Source organism: Salvia hispanica, chromosome 5 (genome assembly GCF_023119035.1).
Source record: "Salvia hispanica cultivar TCC Black 2014 chromosome 5, UniMelb_Shisp_WGS_1.0, whole genome shotgun sequence".
NCBI classification, from domain to species: Eukaryota; Viridiplantae; Streptophyta; class Magnoliopsida; order Lamiales; family Lamiaceae; genus Salvia; species Salvia hispanica.
The window spans coordinates 12,025,338-12,046,169 of NC_062969.1; the positions used below are offsets into that span (position 1 = coordinate 12,025,338).

Here is a 20,832-nt window from a genome sequence, read left to right on the forward strand (position 1 = left end):
AAGATCTTCTGGCGATTCCTTGTGCGTTGAGAGATCTGTGACCTCTAGATCTTACGGAGGTGATTCTGAGTTGTGATTGTGATTTCGTGTGAGAGGTGGCCGGTGCAAAGTAGCAAACGGTAGACTCCTAGGGTTTGGGGTCTAGTTTGTCTCGCTGTGCTCCCTTGTGACTTTTGGTGAAGATAGAGGAGGTTCTTGGCCTGTGTGAAGTTGCTGGTGCAACCTGAGCCATAGTCCCGCGGTTTCTATCTTGTTTGTCATTCCTTGTTGCAGATCCTTTAGGATCTGATTTCTTATGTTATTAACTGTTCTACTTGAGTGTGCAGGTCAAGATTCAAGGATTTAGCTATGGAATCAGAACCGGTCAAGGATTCTGATTAGTGCTAGGGTTCTCTTTGTATCTTGTAGCATCTGTAGATTGTATAGTTCGATTGTATGCATTGTATCTTGGCTTGTAACTCTGAGATTAGCCATCTCAGATCAATTGCAATAAAAGAGGTCCCGGTAATTAGTGAATCCCGAGTTATCTGATCCCTACACACATAACATGATAACTCTTGAAGTAGATCGAGTTAAAAGATTTTAAGCACGAAGTTTATTAACAATGCATGACACATATTTATATTTTACTAAATTAAGCCATGTGATTAAAAAATAACCAATTAAGATCCAACACGATATACTCTCCCCCCAATAAAAACATGAACATTTGATATGCCACGTGAATTAAGATAAAATTGGTAAAGTAAGAGAGAAGAGGGGAATGATAGTTAAAATAGTTTAGTGGATAGTGAGACCCTTATTATATTATTGTTTTTAATGATGATATGAGTTGTAAATAACTGATATATAGAGATAATAAATTGAGATAACTTTCTATAAACGGAAATGTCATATTTTTATAAGATGGACGAAAATGAAAAATATTTTTTTTTTTATGAGTGGAAGGGAGTATATATTAGTACAACAATATCCTTGCACTGCTTCTTTTTTCTTTTAGTTAGTACTATTTCACAACTATGACAACAATTAGCATACAAATGTGTTCCAGTGTATTATGTTAAAATTCTTTTAATATTGTAGTATTCTTTTATGAGTATAATAAACAAGGCATAAATTCAATACAATCATATCTACTTTTTTTTTTACATATTAGTTTTACAATAAATGATAAATAAGGATGATAAATTATCGACAACACTAATTTGGGCTAAGAAATTATTTAATCAGCGACATCACTTACTTGGGCTAATAAAGTACTATTTAACAATAAGCCCATGCTGCATTGGGCTGCTCTCGCCCTCTGACTATTGTGCTTCAGCATTTTTTAATTTGATTTTGTTTTTGTAATATCACACTAAAACTACTACATATTCTCACAATAGATATGAAATTATCACCAATAAAATCAAAATTAATCATCTGAAACGTCCGTTGATTTAATTTTCTACGCATAAAGACAATTTGGTTTTATATCCACCCTAAAATAAGAAGAAAAAACCAATTTTATTTTTGAGGAGGTGAGTAACAGTCACGGCGGCATAGACACACCTACTATAAAAACCTTCGTTGATTTTAATGTTTTGCCCAAAATAAAAACAATTTAAAACTTGAAAAATCAAAAATAAAAAATCAAAAGGTCATCGTCATCCCCTGCATTCCCTCTCCTCCCTCTTTTTCAACCAATTCATCACTTTTTCTACTTCCCACAATTCTATGGCATCAGAAAATCCTTTCGATTATTATTAGTGAATTCAAGAATACAGAAAACCCACCAAAATCGAAGCCCGCAATTAGAAACCCTAGATTCGGCGAGCGTGTGAATGTATGTGAACTTTGATTGGGGGTAATCATTGGCAGTTTTTTTGCTGGTAATCTTTGCAGATCTTGTGCAGTTATTTTGTTGGGGGGGAGTTTCTTATTGGGAGATTATGGTTGCTGTGCACGTATAGTTTTATGATGGTTATTATTGTTATTTGATTGACGTATTGAGTCGGTTTAATTTAGGGTTTTGTATGTTTGATGACTTGGTGGTTAATATTTGCTGATTTTTTAGTTGTTTAACCTCATTTAACCTAAATCTACGAAGTTGTTTCCACATGCCGGTAAACATAGATGAATTTAGGGTTTGGCATTTGGTTTATTTATCAATCAATTGCTTTGTCATGTTTTAGCTCATGTCCAGTTGCAGTCATATCTTAAGTTTGAGTAAAATAAGAATTAAGGTTTTGACTTGCTTGTTTTTGTTTGAAGCATTTAATCCTCTCCGGAAGTGAATTATATACTTTCATCTAGGCAACTTTTATGAGCACTGACATATATCCTTTACTGGATTATGTTAAAGATTTGCTTTGTTTTATTTTTAATTTATTTTTACTTTTTTTGTTTTGTGAATTTTCATATAAATGAAGAGGGTAGGCAATTGGACCTCATGGACAAATATTATGATTTCTTGTTGGTTACACACTTTTAGGGTGTGTGTTGAACACTGAAATATATACTTACATGATAATGGGCATTTAAAAATTGAAATGTTAGATATTTGGCTTGAAAGAAGACTTCTTTTAGCTGCTGCTTTGTATGAATAAGGTGTATTCACGATAGCAGACATCAGATTAGGATAATATTTGCATGTGTTTCGCTCTGGCTGTTATACTTTTTTTGCATCTTTATTTTTCAAAATTACTCTAATAAAATTTGTTGCACATAATGATGAACTTTGTTTTTCTGTTAACCCTTATTTTTTATTACTCTTTTATTTCCTTGTCAGTTTCTTATGAAGATGTTCATTTTTAATGTGTCTCTATCATGTCGAATTGACTTTTGCAACCATTTATTGGAGTGCAGATGACCTTGGTGATGGATAGCGACAAAGGAAATCCTACTAGAGAGCGTGTTCAACAACTTTTCAACAAGGTATATATCTCCTACAACTTCCTTTGATTTTCTCAGCGCACAACGATAAAATATTCTCGTGTTTCCCATACCATTCTAAAAAGTAGGGATAATTGCCATTTAAATAAAAACTTCTCATTTATTACTGGTCAATTCCATAAGTTTTGAAACCGGAGTATTAAATCATAGTAGTAACTTTTTAAAACATTCACTATTGTCCCACAATGCTCAAAATTGAAACTAATGTCGCAAAATCAAATACTACAGTACGATTTATCCAAAATGATGTGGTTTTGTTGCCACATCAGTTCCGATTTTAATCCTTGTTGGACAATTGTGAAAAATTGAAAAGCTGTTTTATTCCAGTTTCAGAAGTTATGGGATTGACACCCCTAAGAAGTATTGCATCTTTATTTGTTTGTATGCCTATAAAGTTAGGTGTATATTTTATTGTTTGACTTAACTTCTTTGGCCTGATGTAGAATGTTGAGTTGGAGAACAAGCGAAGAAAAGCAGCGCAGGCCAGAATCCCTTCAGATCCTAACACATGGCAGAATATGCGTGAAAATTATGAAGCAATTATCCTTGAAGACCATGCTTTTTCTGAACAACATGATATAGAATATGCTCTATGGCAATTGCATTATAGGAGGATTGAGGAGCTAAGGGCCCTCTTTGCTGCAGCGGCTTCGGCAGGATCACCTGCACCCCAAAATGGTAAAGGGACACTGCGTGCGGTACCTGATCGACTTACAAAGATCCGTACTCAGTTTAAGACATTCCTCTCTGAGGCTACTGGATTTTATCATGATTTGATGTTGAAGATAAGATCTAAGTATGGACTCCCATTGGGATATTCTTCTGATGATCCAGAAAATCAGATCCCAATGTCAAAAGATGGAAACACATCTTCAGAGGGGAAAAAAGGCTTGATGTCTTGTCATCGCTGTCTGATCTATTTGGGTGATCTTGCTCGTTACAAAAGCTTATATGGCGAAGGGGATTCTAAAGCCCGGGATTTTGCAGCAGCATCAAGTTATTATTTGCAAGCTTCCTCAATATGGCCTTCAAGTGGTAATCCACATCATCAGGTGCACTTATATATCGCTATTATGATTTTTTTGTTACTTCCTATTACGTAGCATGTTTTACTTTTGAATCTCTCGGTCGCCTTAATTCAGTTTTTTCGTTTTATAATTTTTAGCTTGCCATACTGGCTGGATATTCAAATGATGAACTGCTGTCGATATATCGCTATTTTCGAAGTCTAGCAGTGGATATCCCATTTGTTACTGCAAGAGATAACTTAATCATTGCATTTGAGAAGGTAAATTCAGTGTCCAGACTACTGTGACAGCATAATTTCAATTACTTGCATCTTGAGTCAGCTTGATCTGGCAACTAGTTCCATGGAAGCCTAAGTTGAGCATATAATTTTCTCTTTAAATTTTTACAGAAGCATAATTTTCTCATTTTTTTTTTTAAAATTTTACAGAATCGTCAGAATTACTCCCAAATACTTGGTGATGGTAAAGCTCCTTCTGTGAAGATGTCACCTGCAAGGTTGCCTGGAAAGGGAAAAGGCAAAGGCGAGCCAAGACATGCTTTGAAGGAGAATAAGCCGGTAGCTAGTACATTGAAGGAAAGAGCTCCAAATAAGTCTGAACTCTTCAAAGCTTTTATAACGAAATTTATTAGGTTGAATGGCATTCTCTTCACGCGCACAAGGTATGTTGTGAATTTGATAATTGTATTAAAGGATTGTAGCTGCAGAATGTACAAATTTTGACAATTGTTCCTTTGTCATGATTCCAGCCTGGAAATCTTTCCTGAAGCGTTCTCTATGGTTAAAAGTGATTTATTGGAACTTCTTTCTAGTGGGCCAGATGATGAGCTTAACTTTGGTTCAGATGCAACTGAATGTAGGCTTGCAATCATTAGAATGATTGCTATCCTGATATTTACTGTACATAATGTGAGCAGGGAAGGTGAAAACCAGTCCTATGCTGATATTCTACAGCGCTCTGTCCTGCTTCAAAATGCTTTCACTGCTTCATTTGAATTTGTGGGCAGCATTCTTGAGCGGTGCAACCATTTATCTGATCCCTCATCAAGCTATTTGCTACCTGGGATTATGGTGTTTGTGGAATGGTTGGCGTGTCGCCAGGATTTTGCTGTTGGCAGTGAATTGGAGGAAAAACAAGTTAACGCAAGATCCTTTTTCTGGAATAAATGCATCGTGTTTCTGAATAAACTCTTGTCTAGTGGCCTTGTATCTATTACTGAAGACGAAGATGAGACATGTTTCTCAAATATGAGCAAGTATGATGAAAGTGAAACTGCTAATCGCCTTGCATTACCTGAAGATTTTGAGTTGAGAGGATTCCATCCTCTGCTTCCTGCTCAACTCATCCTTGATTTTTCAAGGAAGCACTTATTTGTAGGTGATGGAGGCAGCAAAGAGAGGATTGCACGTGTAAAGAGGATTATAGCAGCTGGAAAGGCTCTTGCTAATGTTGTTCGAGTTGGCCCTGATGGAGTATATTTCGACGACCGGATGAAAAAGTTTGTCTTTGGTTCTGAACCTCAGGTTCCTGATGAGAATTTGCTTCCCAGTCATTTGGAACCTAATGTGAACGATAACTCGCTAGATATTTCATCGGTTGGCCGAATGGCTCTGGCTGCTCTGCCAAAGATAGAGGTGCGTGTGGAAGCGGATGATGAAGACGACGAGGTGATTGTATTTAGGCCTCCAACTACTGAAAGGCATATGGATGAGTTCTCTCTGAAATTGACTTCTCCAGCGATTTCTGCTTCTGTCAGTGAGGCTAGCAAGGTTAACTTTGGGAATGAAAAGGGATCCCTCTCTGGTGTGCAGGATGGGTTTCTCTTGCAGAGTGCATTGACTGCAGGCATGGAATCTTTTGCATCTGGATTTAACACTGTTGCTAATGGCACTACTCAGTATCCGCAACCTATCCAACCCAGCACCTCAATGTGTTCATCAAATCACTCTCCTATAGCAAGTGGTATGGCCCAGATGAACTTGATGGCAAATGGAGTGAGGTCTGATCTGCAAGATAAGTTTGAAGTATATCAACATGCTTCTGTTTCCTTGCCTTACCCCCAATTTATGAATGCTGGTCCTAGCCATAACCATCCTATAATGAATCCGCAAGCTAGTGTACCGTCTAAGTTTGACTCCATCATACCTTCTGGGTCATTCGTTGATGGCCTGAGCATCAAACCATCATTGGCCATGCCACCTGGCTCAAAAAAAAATCCAGTGAGTCGACCTGTTAGACACATTGGTCCGCCACCTGGTTTCGGCTCTGTTCGTTCCAAGGTTGTGGATGAAGCATTGTTCAATAGCAACCCCCAGAATGGAACTTCACTTCCTCAAACAGATGATTACAGCTGGCTAGATGGCTATCAGCTGTCTTCATCCAATCAAGGTGGTGGGTTTAGCAATTCTGGGAATCAGGTCGTCCCTGCATTCCCTTCTGTGAGCAATATCAATGGCTTAATGGGAACTGCTACTTTCCCTTTCCCTGGGAAGCAGGTACCGATACAAGTCCAGAGTAATAAACAGAACGGCTGGCAGGAACATCCCTATTCAGAACATATGCTGCACTATGAGGAGCAGCAGAAAGAATTTCAGAAAGGAAACCAACAGCTTGGCTTGCCGCAGCAGCAGTATCAAGGACAGTCACTTTGGGAAGGTCGATTTTTTGTGTGAGGCGATTAAGAAGCATAGATGGCAAAGGTAATGTCCATATTCCTTGTGGCATGCATCTCTATTTATATATATACCTATATGCTGGGACCTTGAATATTCATTAAAAATTGTCAGTATTACCAAAGTAAACTTCGGCATAAGGGTTTCACTTTAGTATCTTACTGAGTTTGGTTTCTAACACATTATGGTGGTCGCCAAATTGCTGCAGCAGCAAATGTTCATGGTTGGGTGCTATATTTCGTCCGTCGCTGTTGGGAAATGGGCAATGTTATTAAGTTTTAATGGAACATTGTTGGTCTGGAGTGTTGCAGGCTCCTGCTTTCAAAGAGGTCTCTCTCCCCCTCACCCCAACTCTAGAACCACTTCGCTGCATTATCCTTTTGAGGTTACGTGGAATAACTTTTTTTTTTTCTCTCTTTTTTTTTTTTTTTTTTTTTTTTTCCCGTGCAGCTTGTATCGAGCAGATGGTTTGAATGGAGCTTATAATTCAGTAAGTAATGTGCGTGGAAATCTTATAAGCTTGAATGCATTCTCTGGTCGGATCAGTTGGATAAGCCTTCAAGGATATTTGGATCTGTGGTGGATGGGGGTGGTCATATCTGGATGGGAATTTGTAGAAGTTCTAGCAAATCCTATACCTTTGTGGCTGGTGAAGTTCTTTCATCTAAAGCATTCCGTGTGGTGTGCCATGATGAAAGTTTGAAAAGCTAAATTTTTATAATACAAGTCTTTGCGGTCGTCGGTATGTCAACGAAAGCTCTGAAGTGGAATTTGACGATTTGTAGAGATTTTTCTTTGATATTTGAAGTTTTTCATGGTTGATAGTTTAAATAAGAATGCGATGATAAACGCAGTAAGGTATTTCAACCCTTGTGGTTGATGGTTAATGGTTTTATTATGGAATGAAGACATTATATTCTTAGGTGATTGTTATTGTTTTTTTCGTTGTCAAGTCGAGTACATTGTAATGATACTTGATGTCTGTCGATATCAGTCCATGGTGTGTTTTTGGTCTAGTGGACATTTCATTACGTATCTCTTTTATTTACATATCTTGATTGTGATGTGTGATGGTACCACGATGGTCTTGATGTAGCTTGTTCATTGGGTTGGGCACAAACTCAATTTCTCACTAAAATTCACTAACATGGTCCAATTTCGGACAACCATCTAATATATCAAACTAAATAACCTACTGCTAAGGGCGTGTTTTACCAAGATAGAGAATTATATATGGACATTTCTAATTGTTTGATATTATATTTAAGCTTAACTCAAAGTCTAATATAAGACAAGGGCTCTAACCAATCTTACCAAAATTATAACATTAACCATGTTTATGTATCCCACCAATTTGTCAAGTTAAGCCATGTTATTTAATATAAAATACAATTTTAGACAATTTCTTTTCTATCAAACAATAACGGAAAAAAAATCATATCTTTACATATCTTGATATGAAGCCCGTATTTCTTATCCTGTTTTACATATCTTCTTATATCCAATCTTTTTTATCAAACGAGTCCTAAGTGTATTTAGGAATTATGAAATACTGTGTTAAGAATAGGTGATCCACCTTTTACAGTTAAAATGCATATTTTATATATAATGATACTTACTAATCACTATTTAAAGGGGTTTAACTTATGAAGTTAACCATCAATCTATACAATATATAAAAGTGGAGTTTTGGGGGTGTTTAGAGAAATAAGAGGAATTTTAGGGGTATTTGGAAAATGACCATTTAAAATAGATATTAAATGAATTAAAATATATAAAACGTGTGATTAAGTGTTAGTTGATTAATTAATTTCCATAGTTAGTGGATTAGTGGTATAGTTAGGGGTAATGTTGCACAACAATATATAGCCAAAGAAAAGCAAGACTTGAAAACAAAACCTATTTTGTTTTTTAACTCTTAAATATGTTTCATGCTTTATAATGATGCACGTGCTCCCAAATACAGTTTTGAGTTTAGAGTTGTTAGAGAAATAACAAATAATTTCGTACTTTGTAGCAGACGGGGTGACCCTCTTTGCTGCGGCCGTGCATGAACACGGCCTTGTCAAATTCTTCTTCGTGTTGTTTATGTTGTTCTCTTTGTAGGTCTTTATGGTGGAAGTGATTTATGTTTTGAAGTGTCGAGCTTAATTATGTGATTTTTTTTTTCCTTTTCTTCATGTACTATTGTGAAATGTCGAATATATAATTTTTTCATGTAGTGCTCTATATGAATATTAGGTCGGCGACAGCTCTTATACATTTGTCTTTACTATCTATTATATTTTATTTTTTCTACTTTATCCTTTGACACTTCAATTTCTTAAATTCCGTTCCCAAAAGAAATACCCAATTACCTTGGGACGGAGGGAGTAGTATATTTTTGAGGAGGTGACTTACAAACAGTGACGGCTGCGTATAGAGTAAACTTGGTTGAATACTTGAATGTCATGATTTTCCCAATATAAATACATAATTCAAAAATAGAAAATCAAAAATCAAAAAGTCATCGTCATCCCGTCGCCTCCCTCCTCTCACCTTCTCCCTCCCTCTCAACCAATTCATCACTTTTTCTACTTCCCACAATTCTATGGCATCAGAAAATCCTTTAGATTTTTAATGAATTTCGAGGATACAGAAAACCCACCAAAATCAGAGTCCCCAATTACAAACCCTAGATTGAATGGATATGAAATTTGAATTGGGGTAATCATTCTCAGTTTTTATCTGTGGAATTTTGCCGATCTGGTGCAGTTGTTTTGCTGGTGGTGAGTTTCTTTTGGTTTCTTATTGGGAGATTATGGTTGCTGTGCACTTATAGATTTTATGATGATAATTCTCATTGTTTGATTGATGTATTCTGTCGGTTTAATTTAAGGTTTTGTATGCTTGGTGGTTAATATCTGATGTTTTTATAGTTATTTAACCTCATGAACCTAAAATCTGCGAAGTTGTTTCCACATGCCGGTCAATATGGATGATTTTAGGGTTTGGGATATTGTTCATTTATCAATCAATTGTCTTGTTATGTTTTAGCTCATGCCCAATTGTTGCTCATGTTCATTTATATTTGTAGTCCTACTGTAAGTATCAATAAAATAAGAATGAAGGTTTTGACTTGCATGTATTTTTGGAACATTTAATCCTCTCCGGAACTGAATCGTAAACATTCAATTTGCAACAACTTTTATGAGCATTGGCATTCTATCCATTATTTGATTATGATGAAGACTTGCTTTGACTTAATTTTTATTTATTTGACTTATTTTTATCCTTGCCGAACTCCCATAGTCCCATATGTTAAGGGTTGGCAATTAGAACTAATGCAAAATATTAGTACTATGATTTATTGTTGGTTATGCACTTTTAGGGCGTGTGATGAACACTGAAATATACTTATTACATAGATGATATTATGCAGTTGAAAATTGAAATGTTTGATTTCATGGCTTGAAAGAGGGCATCTTTTAGCTGCACCTTTGTAAGAATAAGGTGTATTCACGATAGCAGACATCAGATTAGTATAATATTTGCATGTGTTTCGCTCTGGCTGGTATGCTTTTTTGCACCTCTATTTTTCAAAATTACTGTAATAACATTTGGTGCACATAACGATGAACTTTGTTTTTCTGTTTACCCTTTATTTCTGATTACTATGTTATTCCATTGTCAGTTTCTTATGAAGATGTTGTGTATTTTTACTGTCTCTATCGTGTTCAATTGCCTTTTGCAACCATTCATTTGATGGAAGATGACCTTGCTGATGGATAACGCCAAAGAAAATCCTTCTAGAGAGCGTGTTCAACAACTTTTCAACAAGGTATATATCTCCTACTACTTCCTTTGATTCTCATGTTTGCCATGCCATCATAAAAAGTCGGAATAATTACCATTTGAATCACAACTTTACATTAACTTCCTTTGAAACTGGTATATAAAATCATAACTTTTCCGTACCATTTTATTTACAAACTTATACCATTACAATATTGTGGACCCCACTCTCCACTAACATTATTTCCACTACCCTTTCTCCCTCTCTCTCTTACTTTTCCCTTTATATATTAAAACCCGTGGCGAACACATTGTTCATAATCTTTGGGGACGGAGGGAGTATGATTTTTCAAAAACCATGTGCTTGTGCTGCCACATCATATTTAATTTTGACACATCAGTTTTGATTTGGATCATCATAGGACATTTGGGAAAAATTAAAATCTTCTGATCTTATATTCCAGTTTCAAAAGTTATGGGATTGACACCCCTAAAAAGTATTGCATCTTTATTTCTCTGTCTGCCTAAAAAGTTAATGGTGTATTTTCTCTAGTCTGACTTGACTTCTTTGTCCTGTTGTAGAATGTTGAGTTGGAGAACAAGCGAAGAAAAGCAGCACAGGCCAGAATCCCTTCAGATCCTAACACATGGCAGAATATGCGTGAAAATTATGAAGCAATTCTCCTTGAAGACCATGCTTTTTCTGAACAACATGATATAGAATATGCTCTATGGCAATTGCATTATAGGAGGATTGAGGAGCTAAGGGCCCTCTTTGCTGCAGCGGCTTCGGCAGGATCACCTGCACCCCAAAATGGTAAAGGGACACTTCGTGCGCTACCTGATCGACTTACAAAGATCCGTACTCAGTTTAAGACATTCCTCTCTGAGGCTACTGGATTTTATCATGATTTGATGTTGAAGATAAGATCTAAGTATGGACTCCCATTGGGATATTCTTCTGATGATCCAGAAAATCAGATCCCAGTGTCAAAAGATGGAAATAAATCTCCAGAGGGGAAAAAAGGTTTGATGACATGTCATCGTTGTCTGATCTATTTGGGTGATCTTGCTCGTTACAAAAGCCTATATGGAGAAGGGGATTCTAAAGCCCGGGATTTTGCAGCTGCATCAAGCTATTATTCGCAAGCTTCCTCAATATGGCCTTCAAGTGGTAATCCACATCATCAGGTGCACTGATACATCAATATTATTATTTTCTTAATTACTTCCTATTAACTAGCGTGCTTGACTTCGTTGAGTCTCTTGGTCGCCTTAATTGAATGTTGTCCTTTGCAATTTTTAGCTTGCCATACTGGCTGGATATTCAAATGATGAACTGCTGTCGATATATCGCTATTTTCGAAGTCTAGCAGTGGATATCCCATTTGTAACTGCAAGAGACAACTTAATCATTGCGTTTGAGAAGGTAAAAATAGTGTCCAGACTACTGTGACAGCACAACTTCAATTTCTTGCATCCTGAGTAACTTGACCTGCCAACTAGTTCTGTAGAACCTTAAGTTTAGAAAATAACCTACAAGTCAGAACTTCCTGCCGTCACTGCTCATTTTCAAAAGTCTTGTGGTTCTGGAAGTGTTGAACAACAGTTATATTTTAAAGTGGTTACAGAATGGGTGAAGATACATATGGAACCCTATAGTTTTCTCTCTTAATGCTCTTTCATTTATTTCACAGAATCGTCAGAATTACTCCCAGATACTTGGTGATGGTAAAGCTCCTTCTGTGAAGATGTCGCCTGCAAGGTTGCCTGGAAAGGGAAAAGGCAAAGGGGAGCCAAGGCCTGCCTTGAAGGAAAATAAGCCAGTAGCTAGTGCAATGAAGGAAAGAGCTCCAAATAAGTCTGAACTCTTCAAAGCTTTTATTACAAAGTTTGTTAGGTTGAACGGCATTCTCTTCACGCGCACAAGGTTGGTTCTGAATTTGGTAAAGCATTAGAAGATTCTAGTTGCAGAAGACAATTACTGACACTTGTTCCTTTTGTTATGATTCCAGCCTTGAAATCTTTCCTGAAGCGTTCTCTATGGTTAAAAGTGATTTATTGGAACTTCTTTCCAGTGGGGCTGATGACGAGCTCAACTTTGGTTCAGATGCAGCTGAGTGTAGGCTTGCAATCATTAGAATGATTGCGGTCCTAATATTCACTGTACATAATGTGAGCAGGGAAGGTGAAAACCAATCCTATGCTGACATTCTACAACGCAATGTCCTGCTTCAAAATGCTTTTACTGCTGCATTTGAATTTGTGGGCAGCATTCTTGAGCGGTGCAACCATTTAACTGATCCCTCATTAAGCTATTTTCTACCTGGGATTATGGTGTTTGTAGAATGGTTGGCGTGTCGTCAGGATTTTGCTGTTGGCAGTGAATTGGAGGAGAAACAAGTTAAAGCAAGATCTTTTTTCTGGAATAAATGCATCATATTTCTGAATAAGCTCTTGTCTAGTGGCCTCGTGTCGATTAATGAAGATGAAGATGAGACATGTTTCTCAAATATGAGCAAGTATGATGAAAGTGAAACTGCTAATCGCCTTGCATTACCTGAAGATTTTGAGTTGAGAGGATTTCATCCTCTGCTTCCTGCTCAACTCATCCTTGATTTTTCAAGGAAGCACTTATTTGGAGGTGATGGAGGCAGCAAAGAGAGGATTGCACGTGTAAAGAGGATTATAGCAGCTGGAAAGGCTCTTGCTAATGTTGTTCGAGTTGGCCCTGATGGAGTATATTTCGACGATCAGATGAAAAAGTTTGTCTTTGGTGTTGAACCTCAGATTTCTGATGATCTTTCGCTTCCCAGTCATTTGGAACCTAATGTGAATGTTAACTCGCTAGATATTTCATCGAAAGGGCGAATGGCTCTGGCTGCTCTGCCAAAGATAGTGGTGGGTGCGGAAGCGGATGATGAAGATGACGAGGTGATTGTATTTAAGCCTCCAACTACTGAAAGGCATATGGATGAGTTCTCTCTGAAATTGACTTCTCCGGGGATTTCTGCTTCTGTCGGTGAGGCTAGCAAGGTTGATTTTGGGAATGAAAAGGGATCTCCCTCTGCTGTGCAAGATGGGTTCCTCTTAAAGAGTGCGGTGTCTGCAGGCATGAAATCTTCTGCACCTGGATTTAACACTGTTGCTAATGGAACTACTCAGTATCCGCAACCCATCCAACCCAGCACATCGATGTGGTCAGCAAATCAGTTGCCTATTGCAAATGGTTTTTCCCAGATGAACTTGATGGAAAATGGAGTGAAATCTGATCTGCAAGATAAGTTTGGACTTTATCAGCATGCATCTGTTTCCTTGCCTTACCCCCAATTTATCCATGCTGGTCCTAGCCATAACTATCCTGTTATGAATCCACAAGCTAGTGTGCCATCTAAGTTTGACTCTATCATAACTTCTGGTTCATTCGTTGATGGCCTGAGCGCCAAACCATCATTGGTCATGCCGCCTGGCTCAAAAAAGAATCCAGTGAGTCGACCTGTTAGACACATCGGTCCACCACCTGGTTTTGGCTCTCTTCCTTCCAAGGTTGTGGATGAAGCATTCAACAGCATGCCCCAGAATGAAACTTCAATTCCTCAAACAGATGATTACAGCTGGCTTGATGGCTATCAGCTGTCTTCATCCAACCAAGGTGTTGGGTTCAGCAATTCTGGGAATCATATCGTCCCTGCATTCCCTTCTGTGAGCAATATTAATGGCTTAATGGGAACTGCTAATTTCCCTTTCCCTGGGAAGCAGGTACCAATACAAGTCCAGAGTAATAATCAGAAAGGCTGGCAGGACAATCCCTTTTCAGAACATATGCTGCACTATGAGGAGCAGCAGAAAGAATTTCAGAAAGGGAACCAACAACTTGGCTTGCCACAGCAGCAGTATCAAGGACAGTCACTTTGGGAAAGTCGTTTCTTTGTGTGAGATGATTAAGGAAGCATAGATGGCAAAGGTAATGTCTATTCCTTGTGGCATGCATGTTTATTTTTATACTCCCTCCGTTTTTTAAACTTACTTTACCAATTGTGCCTTAAAACCCATGCCGTTTCAAATGTTTCTATTTTTTGAATACGGTGGGAGAATATACCTATATGCGGGGTCCTTGAATATATCATTACTAAGTGTTTCAGTCTAGTATCTTACTGAGTTTGGTTTCTTACACATTATGGTGATTGCCAAATTGCTGCAGCATCAAATGTTCTTGGGTGCTACATTTCGTCCGTCAATGTTTGGAAATGGGCAATGTTATTAAGTTTTAAGGGAACATTGTTGGTCTGGAGCGTTGCAGGCACCTGCTTTGCAAGAGGTCTTTCTCTCCACCTCCCCCAAACCCTAGAACCTTTTCTCTGCATTCTCTGTTTGAGGTTATGTGGAATGACCTTTTTTTATTTTCTTGCAGCTTGTGTCGAGTTTGGCAGATGGTTTGAATGGAGCTTATAATTCAGTGAGTAATGCGCGTGGAAATCTTATAAGCTTGAATGCATTCTCTGGTCGGATCAGTTGGATAAGCCTTCAGGGATATTTGGATTGTGGTGGATGGCCTGGATGGGAATTTGTAGAAGTTCTAGCAAATCCTTTTACCTTTGTGGCTGGTGAAGTTCTTTCATCTGAAGCATTCCGTGTGTCGTCTGCCATGATGAAAGTTTGAAAAGCTTAAAGTTTATAATATTAGTCTTTGGAGTCGTCAGTATGTCAACAAATGCTCTGAAGTGGAATTTGACGATTCGTAGAGATTTTTCTTTCATAATTGAAGTTTTTCCTGGTTGATAGTTTAAATAAGAATGCGCTGATAAACGCAATAAGGTATTTCAACCTGTGTGGTTGATGGTTTTATTACAGAATCAAGACCTAATATTCTTAGGTGATTGTTTTTTCTGTCATTGTCAAGTACATTGTGATGTTACTAATTAGATGTCTGTTTATGTCACTCCATGGTTTGTTTTTGGGCTCATTGATAATTTGATACGTATCTCTTTCCTTTATGTCTTAATGTCTTTTGATTGTGATGGTACCATAAATGGTCTTGAAGCACCTTGTTCATTGGGTCGGACACAAACTCTATTTCCGACTAAGATTCACGAACATAGCTGCTTGAGAAATACAATGTGATAAGATGAAACTGTTGGAATTACTATAGTTTGTTGAGCTTTGCGAGAAGGAAGACTGTAGCAGAAGTGACAACAGGGATGAGAACTTCATTTGGGATGAGTTTTGGAGCCAGACGTTGCTTTAAGAACAAGGCTGCAGCTGGCACTCCATACAGGTAAAAGAACATATCCTTTGCTCCTCCTATGTTGGTAACCCCTGTGTCAAGAATCACTTCTTTCAAGATCTTCTGAAACTGTTCCTTTTTCAATGGTGTCCCCTCGCCTCCCCTGTGTTTCTGGAACAGAAGAACGACTTGTCTGAGATGTTATAGGAAAGAGACTATTGTTTGCACTAAAACATCAGATAAATAGGTAAAAAAATTAGGAGTTACTAGCTTACATTATAGGTTTGTTGGAGCTTGCTCTTCTCTTGCACCTTAAACTGAGGTCGGCCTATAGTTCTGTTAATTTCTCTGTAGGAAAAGTGACGTTTATAAGCATTCAGAGACTGTTTATATCCATCATTAATTATCTAAAATGGTAAGTATGATGTATGATGATAATTACTCGACTATTTGGCAAACAGCATGGTAGAAATCTGCGTAGTTCCAATCCTTGGTGTTGCTGAAGTATTTGTCGTAGTGATTGAGGATCACGGGTTCGATTTCCTTCTCCTTCTCTTCACTTCCTGCACATCAAGAATCATACTGGTGTATTTTTATGTGCCGGTGCTATACGAGAAATTTGAATTCCCGGTGCTATACGATTACCTGATTTGTTGAGGGACTGCCCCATTTTCTGCGGAAGAACTTGGCAAGAATTGGTTCTTATCGTTGATGAATCTGGTTTAGGGAGATAAATGAAAAGTGGAAGGGTTTGTTTTTCTAATTTTGTAGTAAGATTTTTGGGGGTCTAGTTGATGAGGTTAGTATGAAGAAAGAGTGAGAATAAGAAGTTTTTACACCACAAGAAGTAAAGTATCTCTCTTTGGAGTTTTTGTTTTGATGGGTAACGAAAGGAATAATTATGGGATTGCAGTTGAAGCATTGTGAAATCTTTGTCAAAATTAAAACCACGTTATTAATTTTATTCTAAAGTTCCAATTACATAAACTCAAGATAAGAATGTACAGCAGATTAAATATAATTAGGCAAATCAGGTATAGATTTACTTCTTTCTTTTCTTTTTGTCATTCAAGTTGTCCATTTTTTTTGTTTGAAAATAAATTTTTCTCTTTCTCTCTCGTTATTAATGTATCTTTTTCTCTCTCTAATTGTTTTATCTAACAATCCTTCCTAAAATTACGTGTCACTAAAACATGTAGACAATTGATTGTCAAATAACAAATTTTTTTTTTTTTGTGTATTTAATGTAAGTAAGATATTTTATATAATCCACAGTACATTCATTGTATGAGTGTGTAATTTGAACTTTGGAATTAAATTAATACATCAATATTTCAAAAACTCAGAAAGTATGTTCAATTCCGGCGTCCATATCATACACTTTTTATGTTCATGCCATGCAATTTTTATTTGAAATTCAACTATATGGGACAATTTTAATAATCATCAAAGTTAAAATTGATTTTTTTTAAAGTTCTGGGATAAACCAGAAATTGACCGAACTTTATAGTATTTCTTTTGACTATTTGCCCTAATATAAAATACTTTATCCGTTCCATATAAATAGTTCCATATAAATAGCTTGAATTTTATTGCACAACTAGTTTTAGCCCACGCACTATGCGCGACACAAAATATTTCTGTTTTATTAAATAGACATTGTGAATAAGTAACATAAAATAAAAAATAACATCATTACGAGATTAAAAAATAAAATGTAATACATTATAATCACAATATGGATTAACGATATAAAATTAAATAAGTTTAAATTAAATCATCATGAAATATTTGTTAATTACAACACTTATATAGGTCTTTACAACAAAGAAAATTACCATCCTTAATGCATACATACTTTAATATTAAATTACCATCAATATTCAATTATTTAATATACCACTACAAAATATAATTAGGACAATAATATCGCCATAAAAAGATAAATAATGAATAACAAAACAAACAAAAAAACACAAACCACATCTATACTCTTCTTCAGCCTTATTTTTCTCCTTAATCTCTAAATTGATGATTTATGCATATGCGCAAATGCAAATGTGATATTTATGATTTTTGTCTTCTTTGCTTCCTTTAGCCATTTCGTTGTTAGGTGTTTTTCTTTGCATGAAAATTATGGAAGTGACGAAGTTGGCGACGAATGTGTAAAGCTGTAGCTTCAAAATATTATAGATAGTCAACAACTTATGTGATTTCTTTATTTGTAAAAAATAAAATATTGTAGCCTAGATGAAAAAATAAAACAAATTAACATGAAGAAAATACTTAGATATGAAATAATATCACTATAATAGAATGATCTTCAAAAAGGATTTAAAAGTGCTCTTTGCCTTTTACCATCTTTTGCACAACTCTCTCTCCACTATCTCCGACTCACGTCTTTTTTTCTTCGTCTTTCACTCTCTCATATGACACCTGTTCCGCCTCATTTATGGTTTGCACATTGATAAAACATGTATTTATAGACAAAGATCACTAACAATTTCTAAAACCTTTCAAATGCAACTATACATCACAAAAAATGAAAGAACATTTATCTACCTAATAAATAGTAATTAAAACATATATTATTTTATGATATAAATAAAAAGCGTTAGAAATCATGTATAATCATATTCAATTCATAATCTTAATTGATTATTATTAGCTAAACCCTAAACCCTAGTATCAACCCCGTGTGTTGCACGACTAGTTGATTTTTCTTCATATTAACTTTGTATTTTGTGATAAGTATTATGATAAGAAATATAAAATCATAAATATATATAATTTGGGAGTATGAATAAAGTGTGATATTAAAACTTTTAATTAAATTTATTTATTTGAAAGTTGAGGTGTGCAAACATATTTTAGTTAGGCATGGAAATTTAGAAATCATGTTATAGGTTGCGTATATTTACTTAATGCAAAGAGAAAAGAGAAAAATCCAATTAGAAAAATTTACACAAATTTCTAGAAATGCTCTATCCTTGTTTTTCCCTCGTGCCAATTTTAACCATTTACACCATTTACATCCTTGTTTCTTGAAGATTTCTTGCTAGTAGTTGCCGCAATCAGCTCGCTGTCAACGTCAATATCTTCCATCTCAGCCTCACTCACTCTTTATTGTAGTCACAACACCCCATGTCCTTCGTCTTTCACGGGTCTTTTGATGACTCAGAAGTATTGTTAGGATGTAGATCATCGAGAAAGGTAAATCCCATAATTTCATTTTTCGCTGATAAGATCACATATTATGAACATAATAATTGCACAAAAATAGTGCTTAAAATAGATAAATAATCACAATCTTTTTATAGAAAAAATTCAGTGATGCAACATGTATAGAGATCGCAATGAGGAAAGGAATTATAAGCTAGAAATGATACCATACCGTTGGATACATGAAATTTTGCCAAATTTTGGGGAAGTTGATTACCGTGGGAGGAAGTATAATGTATGATGTATGAATATTTGGTGTGTGAATATTTGGAGTTGTGAGATAATATAGGGCATATATATAGAGGCTTTTCTTAATAGTATTCATATTGAATTTTATTATGTGTAACTCACATTTGATTGGTGGTAGTTTCATTTTTTTAATTAGTTAACCGAAAATTTATCTTTAGTGTAATTCACATTAATTGAAATTATGACTGTAGTAGCCGAATATCAACTATGATTAAATTACATAATCCAATGTATTCAACATGTCCAATGTGTTGTTGTATAGTGTAAAAATGATAAATTTGAATAGAAGAATAAACGGCTCAATTAACTATTTCATAATTATAAAGAATATTGTATTACTACCGAATAAAATGAATTAAAAGCAATTAATGGAAATAATCATTGTAACTGCTAGTACATTAAAATATTTTCACAGCTAAATTTATTTAATCAAAATTTACTTTTGCAGTTTTTATTTATTGCATTTACATCCCTTGCACAAAATAGTTATTCAAAACTTCTCAAAACTCGCATTTTATATATGTATAGATAGATTGATTAAGTATGATGAAAATAGAAAGGAAAAATGATTAGACTATTATTAATAACTTAACATAAACTGAGGCCTACTAATAACTTTATTAGAGAACAAATTACCAAAAATATATAGAAATGTCTATTTTTATGGGACGGACTAAAATGATAAAAATAGACATTTCTATATATTTTTTTAATACTTTTATGGAACCCTAATAAACTATGGAATATTTTTTTTTTATCATTTTACTCTGAACTGGGTTCAAAGTGTAAATATAAAAAAATAATATTTGACATAAACCTCTAAATGTGACAATACTATGTGATGGAAAAAATTCCCCTCACATGCTCATATCTAATTCAATTTGATTTGATCTGAATTGTGATTCTTTATGCAGCTATGACAAAAAAAATGGTGTTGCAGCTGTGACTAATATGTTGTTATTATCTATGAATATAGCGTGTTGTCATGAAATGATATGAGAAATAAACATAAAAAATATACTACAATTATCATAAAAATAAAGTTTCAGGAACCATATAATGTATGCTTGCAACATAACATGTGATTGGGCACATTCCCTATGTATTTGAGATTAGATCCAAATCCATGTACGACATATATACTCTATAAAATTGTGTATAAACAAAACATCTGCTTTCTATTTTTTTTTAATAGATAAACCAATCAATAATAATTGAATTTTTAAAAATATGTTGTACTCCTACTTGATATGTAGACAATTTTGTAGTAATGAAAATGACATGTAAATTACTTTAATGCACATATTTTAGGTGAACAGGGGTGTGCCTTATAGGACCCTTATCACTCATGAATTTAAAGTTATTTGTTGTGTGTAATTTAATTATATGCTATTATTCTATTGCCTTTATTTTTTATTAATGTTATTGTAGTAATAGAAAGTTTATAATAATTATAATGTAGGGCATCCGAAAACGATTAGAAGACTAATTTGGTGGGACGAATTCTGGTAGCTACTACACATTATAATTAGGTACTCCATAATACCTTTTTCAATCTATAAGTGTAGTTCTATTTGAAAATTAGGATGGCATGCAATTTCAAATTCGAATACAATAGTTGATATTCAAAGAAATTTCTTAATTAAAGTATATTCAAAGTATACTAATAAGTAATAATGGCTATTACTACTAGTTCTTAATTTTATTAAAATTTCCATTTTTTTGGATT

The 20,832-nt window shown here is 35.3% G+C and overlaps 3 protein-coding genes across 7 annotated transcripts; 2 read left to right on the forward strand and 1 right to left on the reverse strand.

Moving 5' to 3' along the window:
* Positions 1-1,591: 1,591 nt before the first annotated feature.
* LOC125188053 (nonsense-mediated mRNA decay factor SMG7-like) lies at positions 1,592-7,650 on the forward strand. 4 transcript variants are annotated; one of them, XM_048084791.1, is made up of 8 exons: positions 1,592-1,871; positions 2,848-2,916; positions 3,378-3,986; positions 4,100-4,222; positions 4,391-4,623; positions 4,711-6,661; positions 6,843-6,963; positions 7,085-7,650. In XM_048084791.1, exons 2-6 carry the CDS (start codon positions 2,848-2,850, stop codon positions 6,632-6,634), a joined length of 2,958 nt encoding a protein of 985 aa, XP_047940748.1. In that variant the 5' UTR covers positions 1,592-1,871; the 3' UTR covers positions 6,635-6,661; positions 6,843-6,963; positions 7,085-7,650. The 4 variants fall into 4 exon arrangements, with proteins under 4 accessions (XP_047940748.1, XP_047940749.1, XP_047940750.1 ...); XM_048084792.1 differs by having other exon boundaries at positions 6,846-6,963; XM_048084793.1 differs by having other exon boundaries at positions 1,592-1,846.
* Positions 7,651-9,123: 1,473 nt separating this feature from the next.
* Positions 9,124-15,347, forward strand: LOC125188054 (nonsense-mediated mRNA decay factor SMG7-like). Of its 2 annotated transcripts, none has more exons than XM_048084795.1 (8): positions 9,124-9,402; positions 10,308-10,454; positions 10,991-11,599; positions 11,715-11,837; positions 12,106-12,338; positions 12,424-14,372; positions 14,610-14,726; positions 14,820-15,347. In XM_048084795.1, the coding sequence occupies exons 2-6, from the start codon at positions 10,386-10,388 to the stop codon at positions 14,342-14,344; spliced, it is 2,955 nt and encodes a 984-aa protein (XP_047940752.1). In that variant the 5' UTR covers positions 9,124-9,402; positions 10,308-10,385; the 3' UTR covers positions 14,345-14,372; positions 14,610-14,726; positions 14,820-15,347. The 2 variants fall into 2 exon arrangements, with proteins under 2 accessions (XP_047940752.1, XP_047940753.1); XM_048084796.1 differs by having other exon boundaries at positions 10,386-10,454.
* Positions 15,348-15,438: 91 nt separating this feature from the next.
* LOC125188056 lies at positions 15,439-16,487 on the reverse strand. Its single transcript, XM_048084797.1, has 4 exons — positions 16,278-16,487; positions 16,075-16,195; positions 15,908-15,980; positions 15,439-15,803 (listed from the first exon to the last, which is right to left on the reverse strand). Exons 1-4 carry the CDS (start codon positions 16,300-16,302, stop codon positions 15,552-15,554), a joined length of 471 nt encoding a protein of 156 aa, XP_047940754.1. The 5' UTR covers positions 16,303-16,487; the 3' UTR covers positions 15,439-15,551.
* Positions 16,488-20,832: the final 4,345 nt, after the last annotated feature.